The 20,605-nt window shown below is 39.8% G+C and overlaps 1 protein-coding gene across 3 annotated transcripts in view; it reads right to left on the bottom strand.

Annotated features, from left to right (window-relative positions):
* The window catches only part of Rapgef5 (Rap guanine nucleotide exchange factor 5), a 267,972-nt gene that overhangs the window by 160,056 nt on the left and 87,311 nt on the right, over positions 1–20,605 (bottom strand). For all 3 annotated transcript variants that reach the window (XM_003469825.5, XM_063234130.1, XM_063234120.1), the window contains 5 exons: positions 18,922–18,972; positions 15,949–16,052; positions 12,179–12,300; positions 10,509–10,677; positions 918–984 (listed from right to left, as the gene is read on the bottom strand). In XM_003469825.5, coding sequence (XP_003469873.3) covers positions 918–984; positions 10,509–10,677; positions 12,179–12,300; positions 15,949–16,052; positions 18,922–18,972 — 513 coding nt within the window. The remainder of the gene's footprint in view (positions 1–917; positions 985–10,508; positions 10,678–12,178; positions 12,301–15,948; positions 16,053–18,921; positions 18,973–20,605) is intronic.

Consider the following 20,605-nt stretch of genomic DNA (forward strand, 5'->3'; position numbering starts at 1 on the left):
AAAGTGGTTTCTTTAATTTGGAATTATGATTTTGTATGTATCAGGGGACACCTCTTTAATCACTATTTTAAACTACAAGGTCATCCTAAATATTTTTCCATAGCATACTGTTATGATTTCATTTCACATGAAGTTTTACACCACTGATCACCATATTTAGTCGAAAATTACCTCTCTAAGTTGCATTCCATTTAAGCAAAAAACTTTCATTCTTCAAGCTGTGCCCAGGTGACAAGATTTGGTATGTAACACTCTGCAGATAGTTTCACATACAGCCCAATCAAGCATAATTTTCTGCAATTACCACACTTTATTAATGGAGCTGAAGTAAAACTAAAGACTCCTTTGGAATGCTAGAAAAGCTTCCAAACAGTCAAGCCAATGGTTACCCTTTTGGGGCATAGGTTTGCTAAATAAGGACTGTCAAAATAAGCTCAGTGACTAGTGACCAAAGCCAGCTTTTGAATACCAAGGCTATTCCCAAATCTAATCTGTGGTTTAAAAAAAAAAAAAACAATCAAAATGATGTATTATTGTACATTAAAAAGCAAAGTCCTGGCCTTTTGCTGGATGAAGTGATCCTTTTGTCCTAATAAAACAGAATGTCTTTAATCTTTTGTGCAACAGGCCACAATTCTTCCTAGGTTAAATCATACTAGATTTTTAAAAATCCGATAGTGCATCTCCAATGAAGGCTTCAGGAATTTTCCACCAGGAATATCTATGATCACGCACGTGAGGCCACAGCAGGGCACAAAAGTCAAAGCTATTGTCTCCTGCCCCTCATCTCAGGCCTCCTACAATGATGAGCTTCCAGAGGGCATACCTCTCTCAACACCACTATAGAAACTGCCTCCCTTCGAAGACCCAGTCTCACTATTTCTGCACCTCTAAGCAGTGAAATTACATGGCCTTACCGCAGATGTTAGACGAGCAAGGATTTCATCACTGCTTTCTTCAGAATCTTCAATTTTCTGATGAGACCTTTGAAAAACAAAAACAAATTACCCTTTGCCTTTGGTTGCTGTGATTTACCTGCCACATTATGAGGAATAAAGGGCAAAAAGAGACACTGTCATTTTAAGTAAAAGGATGTAAGTAATGAACACCAGTAAAATCACAGAATCACAATCCTGTTGCAATACAACTAACTGTTCCTTCAAAATAAGTAGAAAGAACATCTCTGCAGGGCACCAGTGGAAACCAGAGGGCTAAATGCTAGTCTCCAAATGGTGTCCCACAAGAGGCCCCACACTTCTCATCTACAGGCATAGGCATGTTCAAAGGCAGAGGAGCACATAAAGTACTTACCTATTGAAATTCCTTTTCATCTAAGTGAAATCTAAGTTTTGAAAATACAAAATGTGAATTTGGCACTACATTCGAGTTTCAGCCAGCCCAAACCAATTTACTATGAAATGGTCTATTTCAGGCCTACCCACATGATAGGAATTATGAGGATACAAAAACCAGAGGAACCTCCTTCATGAAAACAAAATCACATTACATGAGCCATAACAGTGAAAAAGTTCACTTTCTTGAGGAAAATATGTATCTTCAATTTAACTCATAAAAAAGATTTCAACCACATAAATGTATACACTAACATATAAAATTTCCTACTCAAAAAAAAATCTTTTAAGCTTTATTATTTTCCCTGGTTTTGTCAAAAGAAAAAACTGACTAATGGCAAACTGAATGTATAATCTCTCTTCTAGATCTATTTCCCCAAACGGCCACTTTTGACATACTTGGTGGAGGGGGAAGGACTCGTGGGAACTGTCCCACAGAGCCGGAGCACTGGCCTCTCAGGGGCAGAGAGCTTCTCACTGCTCAGAGGTCAGTCGGGCAACAACACTTTAAGAAAGGAAAATCTAGCTGATCAATTCTGGTATTCACTCCTTGCTTCTGTCAAGATGACTAAACCCTCTTTCAGGGGGAAAAAAAGTCACACCCTTGAAATCACAGCAATGAATTACAAGCCATTGCCTTTACAAGAATTGCAAGGTGCAGCTAGAGCAGTGCTCGGGCTGTCAAACACCTCAATTACTCATGCAGCAGCCAAATCTAGTGCCTGCCTCTGAGCTGCCTGATACAAACAGCAGCAATTGAGGGTTTCATAGCATATTTTTTTAAAAAAAGTTAGCTCGATATAATGAACATTTCAAATAACATGTTTTATTATTAAGATTCTCTACACAGAAGGTTTCCTTACAAACTAAGAACACATTTAAAACCCTTTATAACCTCAGCTACCAAACCAGGCTTCTGTGATTCAGCGGAGGTGCCTGAGCAGATCTGACAGGAAATTAAGGGCTGAGTGCGCTAAAGATGAGAGCACCAAGCCAGAGCTTCTGCTGCTTGTCTGTCTCTGGAGCAAAGCTTGGGCTGGTCATGTCTTTTCATGTTTCTCAGACACCTGCAGGATTAGTTAATGGGCATGAGGTATTTTGTGCTAGCACAGATTCTGTCATGAATCTGTTTGCAATAAAGCTGTGGAAAGGAACTCGAAATTTCAAGGGAAACCCATGTGTCTAGGACCGGTAATGGTTATTTCATGAGCAGAGGCTAAGCTGTTGCTGCTTTAGTGACAAATAATTCAGTCCCTGTTCAGAAACAAAACTGCCTTTCATCATTCTTGCAGAATGAAACAGGAGCTGGCAAAAATGTTTTTGAAGGAAATATGTGCAAAAGAGACAGAGTGATGATCCTTCGGGAGCTGTCCGCAGCCTACATCCCACGTTCACCACTTCAGTCACCGTGATTCATGGCGTGACGCCCAGAACTCCCAAGTCTTTCTTCAGCTTCTAAATTCCCTAAGCTTGCCTTATTTGTCCACCAGCTTTCTAAGTGGCTGGACACAGCAATTCTAGAGCTTCATTTTTACCCATATGGGAATCTTGCAGGCTCCTTGAACTGAACTGAACTCACACTGGCACTTCTGGCCTCTCTGTTTCAGCTTGGCCTCCTGCATCTCCTGGCGTCCCTCCTGTGTCCCTACCCTCTCAAGCCACCAGATGCTCTTTCTTCCCTCCCTTGAGCTCTGCTGCCCTTCAGTCCCCCTCCCTGCTACCCCTCTCTGATAGTCTAGGACCTGAACTTCTCTCCAAGTTCATCTCTCCTGGAGTAGGGGAAGCTCAGCGGTCCAGGACTGGTGATCACAGCAAACGGGTAAAGGGCTTGACTGAGAAGAAGACAGGAAAAAAGGAGAACATTTGGCCACTCTCCTTCTGCTCATTACCACAGCCACTTTGCACCTTCTCCTCCTCCCCAGCTTTTTATCAAAATGCCCAAAAATGACAGATTCACCTCCTATTCGATGTACTTTTACAAAACGTACGTAAACTTTGATTGTTATACATACAGATACACATCAGTGCAGCTGAGGAAAGACAAAGTTCTCACCAGATCAAAGTAGGTAATGAAACAGATGGGGCGGGGGGGAGGGTAAAATTTGCATGTTTTCCATTATTACGGAAGGGAATTATGCTGCTCAGTGAGTAAAAGAGAAGAGAGAAGGTATGCTGCTTCTAAGCCCATGGTTAGAGATGAGAAACAAGGACACTCAGGCTGGAATCAGCAGACAGTGGTAGTGACAGTGACAGAAGAGAGCTTCCCCAAGGAGGAGCTCCTATCCCCAAGTGTTTGTGCCAGCAGATGTCCCTTTAGGAACTCCAAGGGTGCTTCTCAAAGACTCTGTTGACTGACAGTCCAAGGTAGATCTGGTAATTCTTCAAGGGAAAGCACTGAGGCCTGGCACTGGAGACTGACGTCTTACAAGGTCTAAGGATGCTATCATAAGGATACAGGGATGGCAAAAACCTAATAGCCTCTGTTCTTACCCTTTTTCTTTCATTCATACTTAATTAATAGTGTATACAGTCAAGATGCAGTATGTGATGATTTGATTTCCATGCACAATGTGAGGTGATTAGCACCACCACCCACACCATGCATTGGATCCGCAGGACATGCTCAACATAGAGCTAAAAGTTTAGACCCTCTGATCAACATCTTTCCATTTTTCCTGCCCATAACACCAATATTTTAGAGGGGACTATTTTATATAACAAAGCAAATTTCCATAAAAAAAGAAAAAGTAAGATGGTAGCATGAGAATTAGTACTTTGTTTTGAGATCTTGATATCATAAATATGAACATCTATTCACTTTTTTCATAATATGAGGCCAATGTTATTCTGACAGTAAATTTACCCAACAGTAGTAAACCGCAAATGCAACAGATTTCATTAAGGATCCAGGGTAACCAGAGATGTACTAACCTAAACTTACATAAAACCAGTTATGTTGATATCTCTTTTTCACCTTATTTTCAGGATGTGAAAATGAATGCTAAACAGCTGCATTTCAAATGCTAATACAACCAAACCTAGAAGTTCAACTTTTGCTATAATTCCTATGCTACTCTTAAATACAGATTTACTCTGCTAAGCAATCTGTTCCCACACCTGGAATAAGCCTTGCCTATAAACAATGGAAATTTTAGAAATTTTTGAGGACTCAGTGCTTCCTTGGGAGAGGGGATAATGAGTAACAAAGATTAAGAACAGCTGATTTTGTAACATGTTTTATAAAAACATTTTAGAGAGATAAGTGGAAAGTTTCTTCCCCTATGATCCTAACACAAAACTTGTGCCAAGCTCCACTGTGAAAATTTTTTTGACGAATACTCAAAAAATATTTTGTTTACCCAGCTAGTATTTCTTCTTCTCTCGGTATCATGAAAATATCAATAGGAGAAGTCAGAAGCACAAAGGGTAGGTTTGGGACACAGGGATGGCAACTCTGAACTCGACCCGAATGTGGTCCCTCCCCAAGCTGAGGATTTCAATGAATTTCTCATGTTGCTTCCACATGTCAGGTGGAAAAGAAAAAGTCAGGCAGGTTAAGAAGAAGGGGCCCAGAAGAGAGAAGGTTCTGGGGTAGTAGTGATGCTATATAGGACACTAAGGGGATACAGGGACTTAATTCTGGAAGCTGTCACTATAGAGTTGATAATAAATGTATCACTCACTGAATATATCCAGAGGGCACAGTCAGAGTAGAGAAAGCAGCGTCACCCAAACACTGAGCTTAGGACACATCATATTTAGAGGGCAGTGTTTTAAATTATATGTTTTATTATTAGTTAGGAATGGCCAGTCTGACTATTCAGAGATTGACAGAGCGAGAGAAAATTGTCATTAAAAGGCAGCTCACAGTCCCCCAGAGGAAAAGACATGGCACCCTACAGGGCAAATATCAAGGTCAGCCAGGAGGCAGAGGACACAAGGGGAAAATGTGAACATTTTTGCTGTGTATGTGGTTCCTGCAGTAACAAGTGAAACAGGACAAACAGGCTGAGGATTGGGTAGTTTAAGTAATTTCACCAACCCTGGAGCAGAGCGGCTGCCTGCAGTTGTATGGTACTGGATGAATGGGGTCAGTGACAAGGGATCTGGAAAGTGAAAGCCCAAAAGCACAGGTGGTTCGGATATGGGCACTGGGTTGGCTGGGTCACATGCAGTATGATAGAAAAACACAGTGTGTGCTTACATTTAAAAACTGTATTAAGTAAAAGCTACATTTCCATTAACCAGCCTCAAAATACCACTTCTCCTTCAAACACACTGATCCCATCATTCTGGCCACCTTCTGAAGCTGCTCTGGAAGTTGTCTTCTATGAGTGTCTTGGTTGAGATACTATACTTGCTTTGATGTCCTGGATGGATTCAAAATGTTTACCTCTAGTAGTCATTCTGAATTTGAGGAAGAGGTAGAAATTAAGTGATGCCAGATCCACTGAATAAGGTGGTGAAAACACACTGAATGTTTTATTGTTTTGGTACGAGGGACTGAATTTATAACCTCATACTTACCAGGCAGGTGCCTGCTGCTGAGTTAAATCCCCAGTCTCCATGCTGATTTTTTTTTTTTTTTTTGCTGTTTTGTTTTGTTTTTGGAGACAGGGTGATCTTGAATTCACTATGTAGCCCAGGCTGGCCTTGAACTCACAGCAATGCTCCTGGCTCACCCTCCCCAGTGCTAGGATTACAGGTGTGTGCCAGCATGTCAGGCTAACTCTGAATGTTTTTTACAAGCCCTCCTTATATACCGCATGATGGTGGGCAGCAGTATTCATTTTATTTTTATCATACTTCATATAAAGAGAGAAAGGAAGACTTCCAGAACTTCAGTGGCAAGAACCCTGGGATTAAGTGTGTCGGAAGGGGGAATGTATAGAGCAGCATTAATGACAATGTGTCTTTTACTGCATACATTTTTGAACTTAAATATTCACTGTATGTTTCGATCACCCCTTGTATATAAAAGGTGAGCTCACAGATAAATTCTTTCCCACTTCTATGAATTGACTGGTTCTGTGAGAAGAGCAGTCTCTCTGGAGACAGCATGGCCCCAGTCATCAAAGGACAAAGGACGGGAACTCGTGGTTAACACAGTCAAGACAAGAAAAAATAAGCAAAGGAGCCTGAAAAAGACAAGAGGCGTTATTCCAGGAACCGAATAAACAATTGTTTCCGGAAGGGCAAGATCAGCTGTGCCGAATAATGTGAAGGTGTCAGGTGAGACCGGGGCTGTCTTATTGTATGTCATGACTGAGGCACAATAACCTAATGAAGGAGAGCTTGGTTTTGGCTTATGTTTTCATCCATGGTAAGCTGGCTCCAAAACATGGCAGAAAGACAAAGATGAAAAAAGCTGCTCATGTCACAGCGACCAGGAATTAGAAAGCAAAAGAGGGGGCCGGGAAGGGAGATGTACTCTTCTAGGTGACTCCCCCAGTGACCTCCACTTCCAACCAGGTCACCCCTCTTCACAGCAAGTCAACTGTGGCATCTCATGACTCAACCACCTATTGAAAGCACTGCCCGGGAGCAAGCAGGCCTTTGTGGGCATTCTCCATTTAAACCGTAACAAGGACTTGGAATCAACCACTGCTTTTGGCCACAGTTGTCATGACAAGGGTGCTCCCACTATAGAAAGGGACCGTTCTGACGAGATATCCCTGGTCTTCCTCTGTCACAGCCAAGGAGCCCCAGCACTCATCAGGTACCCGGAGGTTGCACAGTCACTATGCCGAAAGAAATCCATGGAACTGAGCTCAAAAATATGCTAAGCAGCTGAAAGAGGACTTTAAAGATTACTATATTACAAAAATTTTACTGCATCAGACTAAGACTGTGAGATTTCCTTTCCTTTTCTCTGGCTGCTGAACTGGATGGAGACTCATCTAGATAACTAATACCAGATCCCTTAGGGAAAGACAAAGAAGCTACATTTTTCTTTATGTATCTGAGTTGTTGCCTGAGTCAAATTCTAGCAATTTTCTGCAAGTCTTTTAATAATGATGGATGTGTCAATTGCTGGGTGATTGGAAGGTAGAGGTTCATGTACCCAGGTCCCCAGACTACTATCCCATCCCATCTCCAGTCCCTGAAAAGCTGTGGCAATGACAGCTGAGTTCCAAGAGTCAAGTTTCTCACAAACAAAATTCTCAAGCCAGTTACTGATAAGGAGAAATGTCTTATGAGTCCTGTGGGAATTATGAGGCACCTTTTCTCTGTGTTGTTACCTCTATGCTGTTACTTCATTATTCCTCATCAATTCTCTCCTTTGTCCCACCCAAAGCAAAAAAATCAGTAGCAGCTTCATTCCCCCCTCCTGCTTTAAAAATTCCTTTTAAAAAGAATAAATCATTATGTTTCTCTTTTTAGAAATGCATTTGTACAGAACAAAATTCTCTTTACAGAGACATTAAGTGGTTTTCTTCCATTATTTTAAAGACACTTATGAGAAGATGGAAAATGAGAAGGATCTAATGTGGAACTACCTTGGTAGAACTGTAATGGCTTTCGAATACCAAAAAGGTTGTTAAAAGGTCCACAAGAGAAGGGCTTTCACCTCATAAACGGACCAGAGAAGAATCAAGAGGACATCAGAGGGCATTTCACTAGAATAAAACTGAAACAACACAAGACTAAAAAGGACATAGAATGATGGATTTAAAAATATACAAAGAGCAGCATGTTATCAAAAGTAAGATCAGGGGCTGGGATTTAGCTCAGCGGCATAAGCGCCTGCCTTGCAAGTGTGCGTTCGTAAGTTCGATCCCTGGTACCGATAAAAAAAGAAAAAACAAACAAACAAACAAAAGTAAGATCAATGTAGACCAGACATGAGGTAAGATTTGGGCTCCCTGTTGAGAGTTGGGTAGAATTCAACTAGCAGAATTAAAAAAAAAAAAAAAAAAAAAAAAAGGTGGAGGACGAGATGGAGATGGAGAAGGAAAAAAAGAAGAAGGAAAAGGAGACAGAAGAGAGGACAGGAGCATCCCTCAGGCAGGAGAGAATATTTGGCAAGGCCTGGAGGCTAAAAGAGCAGAGACTGTCAGGTCAGAGCAGGAGCGTATGTACGCAACTCTGGAAACGGCTGTGACAGTGCAACTGAAAGGGGTCAGTGTCTCTGGGCATCTTCTTCTCTGAGCACAGTTGTCACTCTGGATAACTCAGCTTTCCAAACTTTGGCCAAAAACATTCTATAATAGCATAGAAGTTGGTTTATAAGTCTAGTATAGGAAACACAAAAAGACATTCCCTCTATCCAGAAGAGACTTGCGGTGAGTCAGTAATTTTCATTTTTATATTTAGGGCCCACATGAAGACACAGACAGGTGCACTGGTCCCCAGTGACCACTTATCTGTAGGAGTCAGTGATCACTCGCAAAAGCACATGTTCACACCAACAGGAAAAAAATGTTGCTGGTAAATACAGCATGCTACAGTGAGCCTCAACTCCAGAACTTGACACTCGTTTCATAGTGGCTGGTGTGACAAAGCAAGTAATGTGGAATTAATAGTAGGGCTTGGATTTTAAAACTGCTTTCATTTCCAAAAATTAGAATAGTCGGGGCTTTGCCTTAGAGGAAGGTCATCTCCCCAAGGGGAACCCAGTTTGCTCTGGGTGGGAGGGAGGGTTGCACCATTATTTCCACTGCTCTCTTGCCCTTGTTGATCTGGAGGTGTGTGTGTGGGATGCACACACCTCCTTCTGTATGCAGGAGAGGAAATGGGTGAGAAGAGCTGCTGGAGAACGCTAATCCCTTAGAGTCACAACCAGTCACAGCCACTGTAGTTTAAGGCATGCCACTCCTTTGTAGAAAGCTCATTAGAGTTTACTGAAATGCTCCTTGATATTTCTTAGGACATTTGTGACTGTTATAAGCACGCATTACAATAAAGAACATCTCCCATACTCAGCCTAATTGAGTAACATTTGGGTTTTGTTTCACCACTGGGAGTCCCTCTGCAAACAGTGGTTGTGGGAAATCCATAACAATTTCACAGCTCAGCCTAACGCTTTTACAGCTTTTATTTATAATTTCTCGGAAAGAGATGCAAGAATGACCCCCGAAACTTGTGAGAACACATCACAGCAGGTGACAAGAGCAGAGGTGTCAGCATTAGACAGACAGGGATTCAAGCACCAGACTCTGCTTGCTCCCTGTGTGACCCCTATCTGACTTCTGTCCCTCACTTCCCTCACTTACAAAATAAGTAAGAGTAATAAGAGTTCCTGTCTTACAGAATTCTGAAAGTAAAATAAGACATTTTTGGAGCATAGCCCCTCACATAAAATATGTTCCAGGAAATCAATCTTTCTATTAATACAGCATCTCATAAATATTCTAAAACTTCTCTTTTGCTAAAAATAGATAATATAGTCAACTGTATTGACTGTTTGATATTGTCACTTTAAGAGTAACTTGTCTCTGTTATGTTTACTGAGGTGCTTCTCCAGGAACTTACTTTCTTACCTAAGAAATGAGGATAATTTTACTTGACCTACTAATTTCACACAACCGAAAGTCAACAAACAGGGACACTTTCCTGAAACCTGAGATGTTGAAAAGTTTTCAATTTTTGATTTTTAATTCATATATCAGAAATGCCACTATCAACATCAATAAATAAAAGCATGTCAGAATCTCTTTATGATGACTCAAGACCTCTTCCCAAGTCTCCTGTAATTAATTTTAATCTTATAGTGATTCAATATCTTCATGTGATAATGATTCACATGTTTTAATTTGCCAAATGTTACACCTAGATTATTTTCAGAAAGGTCTCTTGTATCTTCCTTAGCACAGTCACGACTTGGATAGTGGATAATATGTGAGTTATTATTTCATTCCATCTTAAGCCCGATCATATGTTTATCCCTATTTAGATCATCTACTCTCACAGCCATGGAATATTAGAAGCAGTGTAATACAGCTGATGAGACATGGGTTTGAGATTTGTATACCAGATCAGCCATTTAGGAGCTAGATTTAATTTTCACACATTTATTTTACCTTTCTGAGGATGCATGTGAAAACTGGGAACAGCCCATCTACCTCTTGAACAAGGTAGAACAATAGTTGCCTGACAGGACATCTATCTTCTCTAAGTCAGAATAATACCAACGCCCAGACAGCAACTACTTACAGTTCACAGATGCCAGCCCTGGCAGGAATGAGGGGCACAAGCTGCAGCAGAAGTTTGACACCATTTTGCCATTCTTCTTCTCTTTCAAATTCACAGTACAAGTAGCTACATTCATCAGATGAGAACTGGTAGAAAACATAATTATCTTGAAAGTAGAGATGCTGGTCCACTGTTTGAAAGAAACAACAAAAAAGGTGTGGGTTATTATCAAACATATTATTTAGAGAGTCATCAAACAATCAAATAATATATTGAAGTGCTAATAATTATAAAGGAGCAGCCAGAAGTAAAGCTATAATTACACATTCTAACCTCACTTATGTTCACAATCTCACTGAATTTAAAAGGATTTACTGGCCAGTCTATTCTTATTACTTGAAGCTTGGGCTAGCATATTCACACACATTTTATACTTTTCCTCCTGCAAAAAGTTAAATGCCAATGAAATCAGTGTCAAATCAAAGAAGATAGTAAAAAGTGCTTTTTAGTGTCTCAAAGCAAACTAATATATTTCATTTGTTTGGTAATATACAAATATAACATGATAGCAAGTTTAGCAAGTAGTGGTTTTCAATTGAGATGACCATGTCCCCCTGAAGACATAGTTGGTGACATTGAGGGGCCTAACTGGGGTGTGTGTGTGTGTGTGTGTGTGTGTGTGTGTGTGCACGTGTGTGTGTAGACACACTGACATATACAAGGTAGAAAAAAGAGGTGCCACCACTAAAAATCCTGTAATGTATAGGACAGACCCCTACAACAAGGAGTTATCCCACCCAAAATGTCCATGCTGCCAACGTTTGAAAACCCTATTTCAAAGGAATCAACAGTTGAAGATTTTTCCAAAAAGCATTAGCATAAAACACTGCTAACTAAAAGCCTGAACCTATAAAATAAGCTAATAATATCTCTGTTCCTTATAAGTAGCTAACTGAATTTCCAAATAAGAGTATTAGAAGCTAGGTATTACATCTAAAAAGATTACAGCCACATTCTCATCTGTATTATTCTTTCACCATGGCACCAGGTTACGCCCTCAATATTCATTAATGATAGGAAGGGGCTTCTCCATAAGCAAACAGCACCTGCAAGAATGAGCTAAATAAAGAAACCAGATTGCTCGGCTTCTAATCCTTCAATTCCCTGGGCTCAGTTAAGGAAAGAGATATTACCATCTATTTTAGTTTCCAGTTAACATCTCTTTTCTGTCCTATTTAAACAGCTAACCTTCATAGGTCATATCTCTAAGTGTTCATGATTACCAGTTCAATTAAAATGGCATACACATCCCACTCATAAAAGCAGTTTCTGAAGATTACTCTAAGTGCAGGAAGATAAATACACAAAAGAGCAACTAAAGGTGTCACTGATTAAAAAAGTTTACGAGCGTATTTTAAGGAGAAAAGGGAGGGAGAGTAAGGGAAAGACTTTCATACGTCTTAATCTACAAATCAACAAGTATCTAATTATTTTTTCAAAACATGTAAGAAATAAGTGACTCCAAACAAGACTTGTTGTTTTTTACTTAGAACACAAGAAAGAATGCAAACATTTACCTTCAAAAAGCAATTTCCACTCAGTTTACAATACCTCCTAAAAAACCAAGTATATTTTGGCTTAATAGCTTTACAAAATAATGATTTTGTATCTTCACAACACACAACACTAACCTGATGACATAATCCCCATATCCAAAAGGAGCTGCCAGACTCCTACGGCCATAGCTCTGCACGGGACAAAAGGACAGTGCTCTAGAAGCCAGTCGACAAGTTCTGACCCAACACAGCTTCTCCTGGACAAAACAAAACCATTCACCATAAGCGCTTGCAACATATTTTCAAAAAATTGGCATTATATACCCGCTTCAGGTGTTCGTATTTTTAAATGAGTCCAAAAATAAATGTCATAACTTATTTGCCTTTTAGATTAATGCTCCTCTACCACTTCCTTGGGAAAAATTAGGAATGGAATTCTCACCACCTAACAGGTAGTACTCATATATCTTTCCAAATGAACACCATTCATTTATGCCACTAGAAAATAATTTTTAGGAAAGCAGGAACTTTGCATACCTATTAGAACAGCCCAGACCCCACAGTGAGTTCTCAAACTGTAATTTATTTGAATGAATGAAGGAAAGCATTTAGCAGTCTTTTGTATAATGTTTCAGGCAGGCCAGGGATATACCTCATCAGCTCAAGCACATGCCTGGTAAGCGTGAGATCACTTGATCCCTGTACCTCTCAATACCAAATAGATAATGTTTCTGCCTTGGTAAGTCACATACAACAAGCTGATGGTGATAAATTTTGGTTCAACCATTTATAGATTTTTATCTGCTCCTTAGTTCCTTTGGGAGCAAAACAATCCAAAGGAGACAAAACTGGGAGCATTTGCTAGGCATAGTGGCAGACTCCTATAGTTCTAACACTTGGGTGGCTGAGGCAGGAGGATCATCGTGAGTTCAAGGTCAGCATAGATGACATAGTGAGATTCTATCTCAAAAAGCCAAAAACCAAAAACAAAAGCAAAAACAAACCAAAAAAAAAAAAAAACCCCAAAATTCAAAGCAATATGAAGTTTTGTTGACCAGTCTTCAAAAATTAAAAGCCAAAATTTGTCTCAAAGAAAAAAAAATCTGATTCTTTGTCTTTTTAATATAGTCTGAGGCAATCTAGTTAAGCAGGTTATAAACCCATAAAAATCTAGATGTGTGTGCTGGATCCTACTAAACATGCACACACTCAAATCATCTCTGTAATCTGTCTTAAAATATATAATTCTGATGCCATGATCTGGATATTACAAGTAGTATCTTCACATCTACTTTCCCATCTGCGTTGGCTTCAAAGGAAAAACAAAAGAAAACATTCTCAAATACATTTTTTTTTGTTGGCAGAAATGTCACTGTATTCTACCCTCTCTTATGAAAAAAGGTCACTACAGTGTGTTAGAAGACTGACACCACATAACGGCCATCTTTATCAATAGTCAGCATTGAAGGATGTCAATATTTGTTTGTATCTATTTCTTGTAATTGGTACAATCATAAATTCTTTGATATCATACAGTAATAGATAATATGAAAAGTTACCAGGGCTGGGGATTTAGCTCAGCGGCATAAGCGCCTGCCTTGCGAGCAGGCAGTCGTGGGTTCGATCCCCAGTACCAATAAAAAGGAAAAAGACAAAAAAAAAAAAAAAAAAAAAAAAAGAGTTGCCATGAGGTGTTAGATTTTCTTGGGTAAGAGAAAATGTGATTGTGGACCTCCCTCCTGAGATATTTGATCAAATATTCAAATAATTTTAATAAAGCATTTTTTCTGGTAAAATACCAGTTTTAAAGATGCTCTAAGATAAGCCAATTTCAAATCTATTTACGTGGAAGTTCACATTTGGACAATAGAAACAGTAACAGTCAAGTAAGATGAATGTTTTAAAACAAAATAAAATAGATGCAACAAAACAGGCAATTAAAAGCCAAACAATTGCCAAGGATTTAGCTCAGTGGCCTAGGCCTGTCTGGCAAGAACAAGGTTGTGAGTTTGATCCCCAGTACCAAAAAAAAAAAAAAAAAAAAAAAAAAAAAGACCAAAAAAAAAAAAAAAAAAAAACAAATAATCAATGTTAACTTCTATAATTGTACAGGACACCTTTCATGTTAAAGATTCCAAGTATTAATTAACTAATTTCTCTACATCTCTTAATTAGCCAGCATCCTTAGGCATCAAAAGCAGCATTATCCCACAGATTAAATTCTGTAACAATTTAATTCATATTCTCAAAGCAATGTAACTCCTACACCTACTCTGGATGCCTGATATCACCTGAAATATAAAAGTATATGATATAAAAGTTACTAAACACACCAAACTACCAAGCTGCAAAGGGTGGCTATGTGGAAACATGGCTAAGAGGTTTCACAGACCAAAGGTTCTCAAAAATCAGGCTGAGGAGTCAACTCAGGGTACTATTAAAACACAGACTGATGCAGCGAGACTGTGTGAGGCCTGAGGTTCCCCAGAGGATACTGGAGACCAGAGTCCTAATCTTCCCACTCTGCCCTGTCATTGGAAAGGGCTCACCCCGGTTGATTTTTGTGGGGGGGGGGGCCAGGGGGCAAGGACTTTGAACCAATAGGCTAGTACTCAGTATTGCCATGACAACCTTAATGAATAACAGGGTCTACTCTCAGATGAGCTGTTCTTTCTGTTACACATGATCCCTTCCTACCCCTCACTAATATTATCAAGTTATGTTTTGAATCACTTTCAATCATCCATCTGCACCAAGGGAAACATTAGTGTAATGAGAAACACTATCATTAATATCACTAAAGCAAACATTAAACTCCTGGTCCCTGGACTTGCTGACCAGATCTGCAACAATCCAGTTAAAATATCTACACGCACCCTACAAGCGATGAGCAGTAAGGAAGAAAACAGACTTGGCTAGAACAGAGCAATTTAAATACCAACAGCAGTTCTGCCCTATGGAATATTTTCAGAAACTACTGTGAGTACCTGCAGATCTAACTACACTGCAGGACTGAGTCCCTGCAATATGGAGGTGATGAGCTACAAAGCCCATGTGTCTGCTCCAACAAAAGGTGAAATTTACCAGTCTTTGGAGTGGAAAATTTGTTTATTGTTGGCCACCTCCTGTCTTCCATTATAATGCTGGCACTTAATTCAAGGTAATGCAGACACTTTTTTTTCTTTTTGAAGGCAGAGTCTTGCTATGTAGTTAGGCTGGAACTCAACTCCTAGCAATCCTCCTGCCTCAGCCTCGGGAGCACTGGGATTTAGGAATACACCACCACACTCAGACTTGTTTTTTTTTTTTTTTTTTTTTTTTTTTTAAACTGTTCCACAAAATGAAATAGTGCTTCAGACTTTCGAAGTAACCACTATCAGTCCCATCTGTGCTTAAAAACTGGCTAGGAACTAACTCATTTACTGTAATGCATCTCTGCTCTCTTCACTATCCCCAGGCAGCCAACTGTTGTCCTCCACCAATTTGTGTCTCCCTATGGTACATGGCACCAAGAAGGTGCCCCTCTCACTGCAGGACTCCCTAAAAGTCCTCACAGAACTTTCATAAAGGCCCTAAAGAGAAGACCTATAGATCTGGAAGTTGCCAGTGCAGCACACACTAGGAAAATATTACATTATAAAATATCGCATCTCAGAGGGAAGCAGAGCAGAAGCCACACTTGTGGTTGGGGACTCCAAACCCTAACTTCAGAACCAGAAGTCCCCAACATGTAGTAAACTGAATAACAGAAAAGTCACCCCAGAACCTCCAGCAGTCACACACCAGCCCCTTCCACTGCAATACTAAGACGGTCCTCCTCTCTCTGATCAAGGTCATGATTTTAACACAATCTTTTTTTTCCCCTGATGGAGGGTTTCTGACAAGATGTTAGGAAATTACGTTACCTGTAAAACCCCTTGAGGTTCACTCGGTCCTTTACCAGGTCAGCTGCCTGAACGATAATATTCCTCAATGCTCTTCCTGCACAAGAAGAATTCTCTCCATAAATCTAAACAGAAAAGACAGACATAAATGTAGAACACTATAAATGTAGAACAATAACATGACAATTTGGGAGCTCCTGATGTCACGCTATATACAAAAAATCATGACCAAATCCCTAAGCTTGAGACGCATTTTAGCCCATGTAATTACAGACCTATCATGACCTTATTTTATTTTAGTACTGGCTCACTTATGCTATTAAGCTATAATGATTATTTTCCAATGCTAAAGTACTTACCTACAATTATAAATAATCTTTTAAAACACAAAGTTTTCAAGGTAAAATCTTGACCTTTTTAAAAATACAGTGAAGCCAGATAGTGCCTCCCATGAATTGGCAGAAGCTATGCCAGGATTGGGAGGAGCCCATCAAGAAGAAGAAGAAGCCCATTAGCCCTTCTGGCAAATTGTGCAAGCCATGTGGGGCCCGGGAAGACAGAAGTCAGCGCCTGCTGTGAGCCTACTGGCATGAAGGTTGAGAATCAAGACAATCCCCCATCTCACCCTTCTGAGGACAATCTGCTGGTTCGGAAGACAGCTTGAGTTGATAGTAATTGAGATACAAAAAGCAACTGAATGCTTGAATCATTTGGCTGACTTTGCAGGCCTGGGGGCAGTGGTCTGAGCATCTACTGGAAATATAGTAAATATGCAATATAGTAAATATGGGGGATTTCCTTCTGACTTGTTTTTGAAGTCCAATATTGTTCCCACTGTTTTGTTTTGCTTTGATTTACTGTTTTTGCTTTATTCAATGTTCTGTTTTGATTTATTTTATTCTTCTGGATCTGGTTTGATTTTGCTATGTCTGATGGAATGGATCACTACTGTGAAGATAACAGGTACACTATGGTAGCCATTGTTGATTTCCTATTGTCCTGCTTTGAAGTTCTGTACCAATGTCACTGCTTTGCTTTGATTAGCTTTATTCTGTTTTATTTTGTTAGAATTTACTATCTTTTAAAAAAAAGTGTCACATGCCTATAATCCCAGCGCTTGGGATGCTGAGGTAGGAGGATTACTGTGAGTTCAAAGACATTCTGCACTACAGAGCAAGACCTTATCTCAACCTCCCCCCCAAATCTATATCAATTTTTGCTGGGCATGATGGCGCACACCTGTAATCCCAGTACTTGGGAGATTAAAGGAGGAAGATTTCCAGGAGTTTAAGGCCAACCTGAGCTACATAGTGAACTCAGGGTTAGCTTGTACTACACAGTGAGACCTTGTTTCAAAAAAAAAATATAGTGTTTCTATCACTGCAGCAAACTCAAGAGTATTTATATTTTAAACATTCTGCCATATTGATAATGTATTCATATAAAAGTCTTGGGAAGTGTGAAAATAACTTTTTCCCTCTTTGGTGAACATCTTGAACCATGACGTATTTGACAGCAGGCTGATCTGCTCTATACCTTTGCTTAATTGCTAAGCTCATAGTTAATTCCATGCTATTTTGTTGCATCGACAGTACTACACGATTCCATTCATCAGATAAAAATTTCATTAAACTTATTTTTTTAATCATCTAATTCTCCCATGTGAGTTTTTTGATTCTTAGAGGATGAAGTAGACCACTGCTTAGCATTAGAGAAGTCTGGTGCCTTTTGTAGAAAACTGCCTCCTTCTACTTGCATTTTCCTCCAAAGCTCAGTGATGTCTCATACGCAAAGGAGGCTAAAAAAAGAATGAGCAAAAATAAACTAAAATGAGTAGTCTCCAAAAGATAAACACTTGTAAAAATCAATATATATTGAGTTGTTTTGTTTTGCGCTGCTGGGGTTTGAATCTAAGGTCTCAAAATGCTAGACAAGGGCTCTACTCTGAGCTATTCCCCTGCTTCTCAGCCATCTTTATTCAGAGAAAACATACTTTTATACTTTTAATTGCTTTTTTAAAATTGTTGAAACTTAAATACAACATGATGAGAAAGTAAAAAGAGCAGAAATCATTTTTATCTCCCCCTTCTTTTTTTGGTCTTGTTTAGACAGAGTCTCATGATACAGTCAGGCTGACCTTAAACTCACTTTGTAGCCCAGGCTGGCCTCAAAATCACAGTGATCCTCCTGCCTCAGTCTCCTGAGTGCTGGGATTCCGGGTGTGCACCACACCACGCCTGGCAGGAAATGACTTATTTTTAACATGTTTAAACCTATTTTTTAAATATCAAAGCTTAAGCGATCCAGATGACAGAAAACATTACAAGCAAGGAGGTGTAAGTCAGCTGACATCTGACTAGCCCTAAAATTCTGTCATTCAAGAGGCATTTAATGAGCAGTTACCATGTGCCAGGTTTTTTCTAGATGCTGGGGACACAGTAGGGAACATCGTAAGAAAGTCCTTGCTTTCAGAAATCTCAGTCTCCTGTTATCCTAAAGAACATAAATGTCTGTTGACTGATTTTTTTACTGCAATACAATGTAGACATACTCATGTGTTCTTACCAGTGAACACAAAGGGGACAGTCCTCTAATAAATAATTGTAAATATACAACTCCTCTCACACAAAGCTTTTAGTGTAAGCTACCCACTATCTGTAAAATACGATATTTATATCAATAAGGAAAATTGAATAATAATCTGCCACACTGACAACACACTCATATGAAAGCTGTGAAAATGGGAAAAAATATGTATATATTATTTTTTTTCATATCTTATGAATGATGACACAACAATCAAAACATCCCAACATCTTGGTTGTGTCATCCCTGGTAGGTGAGACAGTGTGAGCACTGCAGCAATCATGTGAAGCCCCATACGGTCAGGAGCAGAGGCAAAAGCTACAGCTGGAGAATTAATTCTGTACCAGGATTTGTGAATCTTTGTTAGAGAAAATACAGTAAGAGAGACAGACAAAAAATAAATCATACCTGGGAAGGAGTGTGTTCAAGGTATGGATTGGAAATTCTTCTTGACAGAGTCTATTAAAAACAAAAAAAAGGAAATCAGAATCAAACAGAAAACTTTGTACCCAAAGAGCACACATACACAACAGTAGCACGTCTGGGGAGTGTCCACGCAGCGGAAAAGTGACTTGCAGTCCTGAGTTGGGCTGAACACATTAGCCTCCTTTTCACTGAGGACAATTACCTGGTCAGCGTTCATACACCAGGACCAGACATTCCCCTTGAACAGCTCCCAACCTAGAGCGCGCAGCCAGTAAAAGCACAATGCAAAGACTGGGACTTTGCGCTTGACACTTTATGTGATTTGGATTCCACTTCTCCTTTCCTTCTCCACTTTCACCTCTCTCACTCGGCCCTGCTCTCCACCTCCACTGCTGCTTCACTTTCTCAGTGGACGGCCTGCACCCAAACCACGTTCTCTGTGCCATCTTCCAATCTCAACTGAGCCAGTCTCCTGAAACCTTCTTTTTCTGCTTAGACCAGATGCCTTATCATTTACATGAGACAACCCTAGCTCCCTCACCCCACTATGGTCTACCTCTGATGGGTTTCTACTATTCTCCCTCCTTCTCCCTACAAGGCTCCTCTGACTGAGCAAAATCTATTTGTTAGAAGAGCCTGCCACTCATATCCTTGCATTGGGTCACACCGTTCTCCATCTTGAAACCCTCTATTTCTCTGACACTTCATTGAATGCCACTCAGAGCCCAGATTTGTGCAATCTCCTCCTAGGTGAAGCTCCTGCCACAGGGGGATTGTTACTGTTTGGAGCTCCTGATTTTGGTGCTATTCGTGTGGCAGCGTCTATTTCTCTGTGTGTGCCTTCACCTGAAGGAACCCACACATTCCTTTAGTCAGTGATGGTACCTTTTACTGCTCTGCTTTCACAGCAGATAGTACACAACCCTGTATAGAGATACTTCTTTTTATATTCATCTATTTAGCCATTATACTGCAATTCCGTACTTACTGAATGGTTTGAATTGTGGGAGCTAATTTTTCCTACCCAATAATCTAGTAAGCAACACCATCACCCACATGTGCCTTAAGCACAGTGGAAAACTATTGTCACTTCCCATTGCAGTACTGGAAAAAGAACAGAGAAACTAACACTTACTGAACTTTCAACCTATGTTTAAAAGCTCTTTACACTTCCTTTCCAAGCTTGCTGTCTCTTGAGATCCCACAGATTTTAGCCTACTGCCTCCACTTATTCGAATTGCTAAATTTACAAAACATACCCTACCAGTCATGGCTTCCAGCTTCTGAACCTTTCACCAAGTTTGGCCTAAAAAAGAGAATTTTCATTGTGCCTCATCTTCATTCCATATAGCAGTTACAGTACTCATCTTTTAATTAAACTGAAATAGGATGTATCAATTCTTTATCCAGAAATGTCAATGGATTTCTGTTAAACATTTGCCAACTTACTTCAAAGAAAATAAATTTTATAAGGTACACAGCCCATTTTTTAAATCTTGTCTTTCTTTGCTAGTCTAGACACACTCCTACTTGACCCCTCCTGGACTTCTGGCATCCAAGACTATGTAATGCATTCCCTTATTGAAATACTGAGCCATTAAAACTTGCATATGCACTCGACTGACAATATGAAGACCGATCATTATAATAAATTATTTTTTTTCTA

Source organism: Cavia porcellus, unplaced genomic scaffold (assembly GCF_034190915.1).
Source record: "Cavia porcellus strain 051 isolate PalLab524CR breed Dunkin Hartley unplaced genomic scaffold, mCavPor4.1 scaffold_2, whole genome shotgun sequence".
NCBI lineage: Eukaryota > Metazoa > Chordata > Mammalia > Rodentia > Caviidae > Cavia > Cavia porcellus.